This window comes from Pseudonaja textilis, chromosome 11 (assembly GCF_049901715.1).
Source record: "Pseudonaja textilis isolate UNSWEBS1 chromosome 11, rPseTex1.2, whole genome shotgun sequence".
NCBI lineage: Eukaryota > Metazoa > Chordata > Lepidosauria > Squamata > Elapidae > Pseudonaja > Pseudonaja textilis.
This window is the reverse complement of record NC_142000.1, coordinates 7,225,716-7,236,158: the sequence shown is the minus strand read 5'-3', so window position 1 is coordinate 7,236,158 and position 10,443 is coordinate 7,225,716. Positions and strand designations below refer to the sequence as shown.

The following is a 10,443-nucleotide window of genomic DNA, read 5'->3' as shown; positions in this document are numbered from 1 at the left end:
AGTCGCGTCGGGATTGGCTGATTGGGCGCGGAGGAGGAGGAGGCAGATTGGGCAATTTGAAAGGGAGGGACCTTTCAATCTGAAGGCGGCGATTGGGTGGTTCGAATGGGCGTTCGGGCGGCAAATGTCCTGAGGAGAAGGAAGGAGACCGCAAAATGGCCCCGAAGAGGCGGCTGAGGAACAGCGACGGGCAGGATCCCCCGTCGAAGTGAGTCGCAGCAACGGGAAGGAGGACTACCACCAATCCCGAAATGGCTAGCGTCTAATTTTTTTTCCCCTCTATACATTTCGGGTGAGGGTGGGGGAGTTTCTTCTCGTCCTCGCAACGACCCTGCGAGGTCGGCCGCTGCTTGTTGCGAGAAAGGCTGAAGCCGCATTGGCGGCTTGCCGCTTTCTACGTGGGGCGACTTTCTCTGGGAGACAGATGTGGAAATTTTTTAATTTAATTTTATTTTCGTTTGTCAAGCATGTGTAAGAAAACAAGCATAAGTATGGATGTAACATACTTTTTTTTTTGACAATAACACCACACACACAGAGGCACACTTAATTATGCTTAAGTGAAAGTCTGCTGTCGCTGGGATGGGGGTGATTTTATTATACTATACTAATTTGATTCTTTTTATTAGTTTTATTGTTTTAAATGTGGTTTTATATTCTATAAACCGCCTTGAGTTGCCAGCTGTGCCACTGCTGTCTTTAGAAATAAGTTTAGGAGAAAAATACTACAATTCCTTTTCCAAACTTTAAAAGAAACAAACTTTGTAAAAAAAAAATGTTAATCCCCAAACTAAAATTGATTGTGCTCACTTTATTATACCAGTAAAACTTACTGTCTATCAATATCTGTCTATCAATATCTCAAGTTGCATAACTGCGTTCTGTAGTGTAAGTAGAAATGTATATACTGTACTATAACGTTTATAACAGCATAGATGTCTTTTGTTAGTGTTCACTGCTCTTGCTTTTGATACATGTGTGTCTTTAAGTTGCCTTGTAGATCATTTTAGGATGAGCTGTCCAGAGTCCTTACTTTGAAAGTCCATACAGTACAAGACCTTGTTAAGAACCCTTGTTTCTGTTTTCATTGTCCACTATCTGCACTGTGTTGCAATTCTTTGAACAAAATCCCTATCCTATTTTTGGAGGGTCTTCATCATGGATGAAACAGTAGCAGAATATATTAGAAGAACTGTGCTGCGAATACCACGTTCAGAAACATCGAAAATGCTGACTTCATGGGGGTTTCTGTCTGAGACTCAACTTCAATCTTTAAAAATTCATCATTTAAAGGAAAAAATATCTGAAGCAGTTGTTGAACTTTGTGAGGTAAGAGCAAAGTGCAAATGCTTTTATGTCATACCTTTGAACACACACACACACACACACATAACAAATAATATGTGATAAAGATGAATTATCTGGAAAACGCAGAATTGCATATGTTTACAACTGCTCTTAATATGTTCATAAGAGACACTGAACAATATTGTTAACTTTATTTTAGCCTGATATTTCTGCAAAGTCAATCTAAGTTATTTAGCTTATACTTTATTCTGGTGAGCAGGGTAGCTAACAATTTTTAAAAATATACTAGTTGGACACATTTATCGGTAGTGACCTTTTTGTATAAATTATTTCCCATAAAAAATAACAAACTCAACTAAATTCTGAACTGATTGAGTGAATGAAAACAAACTTTCCTGAAGTAGACAATTAATGATATCTAACAATCTTGAAGTCCATAAAATATGTAAAACAGAATCTCATTTTTAAGGACTAATTGCAGTGAATGGATTCCATTATTTTGCAACAGAGATTGTAAGTATACATTATTTCGGTGTCATTCACATAATGTCTAATACAATTCTGATTAATTTCACTCAAAAATTAATTAGATTGAGACAATTTAAATGACATTCCCCTACTATATATTTAACTGGTTTAATACCTTATAATACTCAATATTGTTCCAATCTCAACAATATTATATTACATACAATTGTAATATTGTACATAAGTTACGCTTTGTCTTAAAGGAGAACCAGGCAACTATCAAAGATGCAGCACAGTTGGACTTAATTTGTAAGTAGTCGTTTATTTAAAGAGAGAGAAAGAGTAAACACTCTTTTTTCTTTAGTCTAAATCAATTATATTATAAACTAAGTTCATTTGATGGGACTGATTTGTATCCTTTCTGTGATATACTTTTAAAAGCAGTTTAACTTTTTTAAGAATAGAAGATTATTCTTGCTTTCACTGCATAATATTCCATTGTTAAAGTAAATGTTTTAGTAGAAGATGGAATGGACTCCTCCAATCCATTGTTGATAATTAAATTAATCAAATAAACAATTCCCAAAACAAATTGTTACTGCAAATTAAAATCCAAATTCTTAATAGATAAGAGGAATTGTTCTAATTGCATCGTTTATTTATTCGGAGATAATACAATGAGATTTGCTTATTCCCACATAATAATAGTCAGGATTACGTTGGATTTGATACCCACATTTTATATGGTTCATACTCTAAATATGAATTTTTAGCTAACTAAGGAAATAATTCCCTTGGATTTGATTTTGATTTTCAGCTTGTTAGCTTTTTAAAAAAATAGCACCATCTCTAACAATTTCACGACTTGAAAACACATACTTTAGTGTTCTGTTGGATGTTACCAAAACTTATTTATAAGGAGGTATGGACTGTTTATATCTTCAAAGACAATGTGTAAAGAATAGAGATTAACTCCAATTAATGTGAAAATTAGTTAAATGTAAAAAATAGTAATACTGATATTCCTGAAATTCATTTTATAGGGGAAGGGCTTTGTCATGATATTCATGGTTTTTATTAACTTTCTATATTATTAAAGTAGAAGCCACTCAGTTTGTAATTTTTTTTAGACAACTACATCTATCAAGACAAAAAGAATTGGATTGCTTACCAAATGACTAGAGAAGGTAGGAACCCACAACTTACCTTTATTCTAAAATAGTTGACATATTTCAATATATTTAATTGAAATGTCTTATGTTTTAAATTAATATAGAACTTTCCATCATGTTATTTTGAAATCTTTACAGTTAGAACAAGTTTTTTTCTTAACTAAAATAACCACATTTTCATTAGTACATTTGATTCATCAACGTTCTGTATTAATCTTCAATTAAATTGATATTAAATGGGTTAAATGATTAAAAAACGGAGTGAATCTCCTTTAATTACATGTATACCTTCCTTTTAGTGACTTCTAGTGCTCCTGAGAACCAATGTAGCCTATTGGTTGACGTTTAGAATCAGGAAGACAAATTTCAAATTCTTCAACCAGTCACATACATGTGGTCCTCAACTTACAATCCCAGTTGAACCCAAAATTTCAGTTGCTAATAGGGACAGTTGTTAAGTTAACAATGTGGTTGTTAAGTGAATTTGACTACCTCGTTGACTTTGCTTGTCAGAAGGTCGCAAAAAGTGATCACATGACCGCGGGGCACTGCAACCATCATAAATATGAGCCAGTTGCCAAGCATCTGAATTTTGATCATGGGACCATGAGGGTGCTGCAATGGTTGTAAGTGTGAAAAACAATCCTAAGTCACTTTTTTCAATGCCGTTGTAACATTGAACAGTCACTAAATGAATGGTTGTAAGTTGAGGACTACCTGTACCCTCAATTGAGCCTACTTGAAAGGTTTGTGAAGATACAATGGATATTCTGGTTTTCCAAAACCTTTAGCTTCTGAGAAATAAGGGAATATAAATCAAATAAATACATACATACCGGTATTATTGTGATATTAAACTGAAAGAAAATGCATAGCAGAAAAAGCAGTGCATTCGCCAAAACCTTGAGTTAAAAATACTCCACTGTAAATCAGATTTTTTTTCCTATTAATAAAACTGCCTAGAAACTTGTATTTAATTTCATGGCCAAAGAATAAAAGAAGCTTGTGTGGCAGTTCCCTTCATATTAATGCAATTTCAGTGTGGCAGTCTTCTTATTCTAAAACAAAATTAGCTGTTGTGTGATACTTCAAAGATTAAAATATTAGTTATGTCATCCATCAGCAGTCTTCTGCTTGGCAACCTCCTGATGTACTGACAGTTTTGGAGGCCCATCAGAAATATGCAGTAGTCCAAAAATATCTAGAAATCATCAGGTTGGTGAAAGTTGATTTGGGTAAACATGAATGGACTTGAATCAGTTTTGTCATTGTTAAAAGTAATGGAAAATTGCAGCCTTCAGTGTAAAAGTAACATTTAACTTTATTTTGTATAAGATATATTGTGTTAAATGATTTTATTATTTGCAGATGATGAAGATGCGGTCATTTTTAACTGGACAACTTTCAAAAAGAAATTTAAATGCACTCTGCTATCTGTTTTGAAAAATGTAAGAATAATCATGAAAATATTTACTCTCTAATTCCAAGAGATTATACTTAGCCTATTCTACTAAATCATTTAAATGTAAAACAATTTGACATTAAAAGGACATTCATTTTTATTTAGAAGTGATCCTTATCATCTGAACTGTGAGGAATAGGTTGACCAACTAAAATGAACTTGATTGTAACAATCAGAAGCTATGAAATGTAGTATATATCATTCTATATGTGACCTAATAGAACTGATATTTTAAAAATAATGTAACTGTTCACGATAGCTGTGCAATAGTTGGATAAATGGGCTAAGCATTTCTTAAACAGTTGCATAAGCCATAAACAGGAGTGCATATATTATTTTAAACTAAAAGCAAAGCCAATATGGCTTTGTCTTCTGTGTAAGTTAGGATGTTGTGTTTGTTTTGTCTGTAATGCATATGTGAGAAACAGTTATTTATTTTTGCAATATTTTACTATGGTTTAAACAAGCCACCGGAATTTTTTCCTTTCTCTTTACATCAGGCAACAATCAGCTTTAAAGAATATGAAGACAATGCAGTGTGGATTCGAATTGCATGGGGAACACAGTATACAAGGCCTAATCAATACAAGCCAACCTACGTAGTTTACCATTCACAAACCCCTTATGTCTTTATAACCAATTCTAAGGTTAGGAGAAATAACACTTTGCTCTTTCAGGTAAATATATTTTGCATTTAATTATTTATCTTGATTTTCTTTCAAGGTCGTTTTTTTGATATAACAAGGATCAATTGATATGTTGGTTTCCTGAACTAATGTATAATGTATGCATGCTTAAATATCGTAACGGTAAAATGGGGAGATGGGAAGAACAACACATTTCAGTTTCAATTAAAGATTGCCTCCATTTTCATTTGAAGGCTCTGTTGGCTGCTACCTGTTACAAAGACATCCATGAAATGGGTCTCCGAAGCCATTGCTTAAACTCTCTTAAAGTTATTTTGTTTAAAAGATTTTCCCAGGTGAGCTTCTTCTTTCTTCTAAGCCGAAGTTGGGGTTGGGTGTTTTGTTTTGTTTTGTTTTAGGCCTTTTTCTAAGCATCCCAATGTGGTGAATGTGACTTCTTCAAAGAGATCACATTACAATCCTACAAAGCTGGACAGGCTCTCAACAAGATAAATTTAACCCTGTGGATTGAACTAATGTGTCACCTTTTGCTTTTTGAAAAATCCTTCAACTCTCAATCAGTAATGTAACAATACATTAAATGTTCATACTGTTATTATTCCAAGTTCATTTTTAGTTTTAATTAGCACACCATATGTACGCTTCACATGTTATTCTTGAAGACAGAATTCCAACATGTATATGCAATACAGAGCCATGTGTGCTCCCTTATTTCTACTTTCTGTCCTGCTTTTGCCAGTTAAAAAGTCCTCAATGGCTTCTATGGGTATTCAGCTAAATGCATAAACATTTTTGTAAATTCATAAGTATACGTATCAGTGGAATAAGATTTGAGCACTGAGAAAAAAATAGATTTGCAGGTACAAAACCAATAAGTGTAAGGCCACTCTGTATGAGTCTTGCACATTTTGAAATTTCATATTTGGTCATGAGGTACAGAGATTAATGTATTTCTGCACGAATGTTTCCTTTTTTAAAAAAAATGCTACTCACAGAGTTTTAATATTTCTAAACATCACTTATACAAGAAAATGTACCAACTTAACATTTTGATATTATTTTTTTTGTTCCTTATTTCCTTTTTGGACCTTTCAGACATACCTCCCTCAACCTCTACAAGAAAAAAACAGTTCCCTGGAAAATGGTATTTAAGCTAACTTGTTATTTTGTTTTAAATCAAAATGGTTTATTTAAATTAGAGATCGACCCTGGTCAGTGCACAGCCATCCCTATGGAAGTGTCCTCGGCCCACTGAGCCTCTGCTTTATGATGTCTAGCAGAGGAAGGCTTAGTTATCCCATGGACTGATTTCTTAACATTTTGGCATTTGGGGGGGAAAGGGAATGTAGAATAATATTGCAGTATGTGCTACGCATGCTTTCAATACATTGATGTGTTTTTAACATTTTTTTCCAGTTGATCCAAGAATAATTCTCGAAGATAAACATGAAAAGGAGAGAATTCAAAAAGTTAATCAGGAAACTTTTGGCAACAGTCCTCAGCCAAAGTTAGAACACGCACAATACAAGGTTAATTTCTACTTTACATAGACATTGGCAGTGTGTCAGGACTCCGACAAATCCACCCCCATTCAAATCATAAGTCTCTAGCCACATCTTTCAGAGTAAAAAAAAAAAATGATTTATTAGGAGTGACCATATCGGCGTTACCTGGGTGCAGCCAACCCGAAGATACATCATTCATTTCCCCCTTGACCCTGGTCTTCCCCCCACCCTCTGGATGTATATTCTCCAATGGGACACATCCATAGCCAAGAGTCATCAATCGTGCTCTCCAGTAATAACCTTGTGCGCCAACAGCTTTGGCTGCCTAGCAATTATCTGAAGCATTTGAGGAATGCACTACTTTCCCCACTCCCTTTCTGTTGGCAACTAAAAAGACCAAAGAAGTATTTTTTAGTTGACACAGTGTTTATTTTGTCCTCTTTATACTTATATACTGCAGATTCCATGATTATTCTAATTTTCTATTCTTAAATAAATTGATTTCCAGAGGCTCTGAGCCAGTATTAATGTCAAAAGATTAAAACAAAACTCAGGTAATGCAACAATAACCAAACAGTCCAATGGACATGGTTGGCACATAACAACTGATTATGCAAAGGCCTTCATGGTCACAACCTCCACTTGCTGTTCAAACAGAAGCAGCAATCCCCTCTCAAATGATGAAGATTTATTCCTGGATTCACTCAGCTGCTGAACACCACATTGTGTTGGTATGATTGATCTAAGCCTGTTTCAACCTACCCAGCTCCTAACTGCCTCCAGTAACCAGGATGGGACCACCATTGCATCTCCTGCTCAGCCAGGATAAAGATGTGTTGTTGGGTATTAGTATATTGATAAGAAAGAGAGAGAATGTCATCCTGAATCAATACACCGCAGGGTGAAAGTGTTTTCAATGAAGATTATGGACCGTAATCTACACCCAGTATTTCTCAAAACTCAGGCAGCTTGAAGATGTATGGACTTCAACTCCCAGAATTCCCCAGCCACCAAGGTTGAGAAACATTGATCTACATGTTGCCAGTGTGAATTGCTACATATATGCCTATCATCCCCACCTTAAGACTTTTAATACAATCAATAATAATGCTGAATAAATTAGTGTATTTAAATTAAAATTGTGCTTGTTTTTGGCTGTGTATTAGAACTAGATATTTTTTTCCACAAGAGGGCACCCTTTGATTTTTCATGTGCATGTTTCTTACAGACATATTTAATATCGTAATAAAAGATTACTCTTGAATAAAATAGTTACAGCATATGAAAATGAACTCTGAATGGATGCCAAGGAGCTTTTGATAATCAAATTAATTTTGCAATTATTGTTTTGAAAAAAAAAATTGCAATTTTGGGGAACGTTGACGAGAGTTATGTAAGAATACTACCAGTACATTTTAAAATGTCTATAATGAAGCAGCTAAAATATTTGAGTCAGATCAGGTCAGGAAGATTAAGGTTCATGTTCCCATTCTGTCAGGAATCACAGGTAATTTGGGGGTCATTTTTTAAAATTTTAACTCACAAGTCTGCTGTGGGATAACATATGTTAGATTCTCTACCATATTGGGCCAAAGATGAAGGCAAGTACATTTAGGGGATTATATTTTGTTTGTTAGTTATATGTATCTCTTAAAGGCTATTTCTGTGGGGATTTTCCTGCATTTTATCCCCAGGACAGCAACCATGTAAATTAGTTTGGGCTTAGAAAGGGGAAGAGGATTTGAACGTGAATCTCCCGGATCCAGGCCAGAACCTTAACAATCATACCATACTGATCTATGTACAGTTTCTGGATTTTGTTTGTTTTTATTACAGCTTGAAACAGTGTTTAAAAGTGAAGAAAGAAGCATCCTGAATACTGATGAACCATTTAGATGTACAATTCGGTTTTCTAGTCCTCATCTTCTAGAAGCCCTTAAGTCTCTAGGACCTTCTGGTAAGTATTGCAATTATGGTAGAACCTAAAAGCCACTATTACATAATATTTTTCCAGAATAAAACTGCCTATAAAACCAGTGATTCATAGGTCTTTCCATAATGATGCAAGCTATTGAGTTTCTTCCTTGCCAACCAATTTAAACTGTATTTTAAAAATGTGTCATCCTAATTAAACATCTGATATAATAAACACTACTATATTCAAATGCAGATATTTGAATTCTGTAGTAGTTGGTTCATTCTAATATAAATTAATAAGGCAAAAGTCCCTTTTAGGCTGCTCACTATAGTAGACTCTTTTAAATTTCTCATGTGAATGAGCAATTTTAATGCATGCAGAATTGTATTTTAATTCTGGATGGATATAGTATCTGAGTTCTCCCATTTTGATTTTGCATCTTGCCAAAATCTCACGAGACTTTTTTTAGGCAAGATCTCATGCATAGTTTTGGACATTAAAAAAATCAAGAGCATTATAGCTGAAAATATGTTGCCAAGCCTTGCCTGAAATAGATTTTGATCCCAAGCCATTGTGTCATGCTGTTATATTTGGATTTATGCAGTGCTATTAAAAGACATCAAATTCTTGAACTTCGAGGTTTACTTAAACAGCTGTAAGTGATAATATTGATTTTTACTATTTTTTTTTAATACTAGGAATAGCAGATGCTCCTCTTTCACCACTACTCACCTGCATCACTCAAAAAGCCAGGAATTATTTTAAAATCAGAGAGAAAAAAGATGATCTTTCACAAACCAGTAATACCTTTCAAGTAAATTGAAGAAGAGAGACAGATATGGACTCCTCTCTCTCAAGCTTCCTGCATCTTTCCTATTACTGTATGGCTTGCAGAAAAATAAACTTTATAACTTGGAAGGATGAGACACTCCTTGTAACTCCAGTAACTCTTCATACGCGTGCCACATTCTTCTGAAGCAAACCATACCAAAAAGATTTTAGAAATGGAACAATTCACAGTATTATCTTTGGAGATTTTAGAAATAATTATCAGTGAAGGTTTGTGTATTCTTACAGCTGAAAATGACAAATTGATTTTAAATATGTTGGTTAAATGATGCATGTGAGATAAATAAGCCTATAGACTTATTTATAAAATTGTAATCACGGCATGTAATTTTCAGACAAGGATAGACAAGAAAGCTGTTCATTTTAACTGCTAGTCAGGATAACAATATTCTATGCTGGGAGTCAACCTCTTACAAAATAATAACCCTAGGAGATCCATAAGCAAAGGAAGAAGGAGAATCTTTTCATCCACCTTTTACTAATCCTTCATTCCATTCTGATCTGTTGAACATAAAATTTACTTTATGTACCAGTTTGAAAGATGAGTAGCTTGCATTGTATCTGACATTAAGGGAAAGACACTGGCCCTTTTCCATGGCCAACATCAATTTACAGGCTTACATGTTTTAAAAAAAGTACTTGGGTTATCTAGGCTTATTTATACGCCAGTGCAGATGTTATCAATGCTCAATTGGTATTGTCTAATTAAACATGAAATGTTAATCTGGTGTATATAATTGTTATTTTAATTGCTTGTTTTGGAAAAGTTGCTGTGAACACAGAATGCACTCTGTACAAACATTGATGATAAATGTTCAATTATACTAAATTGAATTTTAAAATGAAATGTTAGTGAATCATGATTATTTTTAATAGTATGGCTTTATATGTACTTAGATGTCCATGACAGAAATGGAATATATATCAGCCGTATACTGCAGAACACTTAACATATGTCAGGGTTCTTTCTGACAATGCTGGTAGCTCTTTTAGGAGGTTTTTGATTCTCATATTTTGTAAAAAATAAACTATTTATAAAATTTGTTTCACTGTATTGCTGTTACTGTATTCCAAGTTTATTCCTGCTGCCTGATAATAAGTGGTTATTAGCCCC

At 34.1% G+C, this 10,443-nt stretch overlaps 1 protein-coding gene across 2 annotated transcripts; it reads left to right on the top strand.

The window, feature by feature from the left end:
* Positions 1-69: 69 nt before the first annotated feature.
* CENPN (centromere protein N) lies at positions 70-10,383 on the top strand. Of its 2 annotated transcripts, none has more exons than XM_026714148.2 (11): positions 70-208; positions 1,149-1,329; positions 2,040-2,085; positions 2,907-2,963; positions 4,317-4,396; positions 4,911-5,087; positions 5,291-5,392; positions 6,153-6,201; positions 6,474-6,586; positions 8,399-8,519; positions 9,179-10,383. In XM_026714148.2, the coding sequence occupies exons 1-11, from the start codon at positions 156-158 to the stop codon at positions 9,301-9,303; spliced, it is 1,104 nt and encodes a 367-aa protein (XP_026569933.1). In that variant the 5' UTR covers positions 70-155; the 3' UTR covers positions 9,304-10,383. The 2 variants fall into 2 exon arrangements, with proteins under 2 accessions (XP_026569933.1, XP_026569932.1); XM_026714147.2 differs by having other exon boundaries at positions 6,144-6,201.
* Positions 10,384-10,443: the final 60 nt, after the last annotated feature.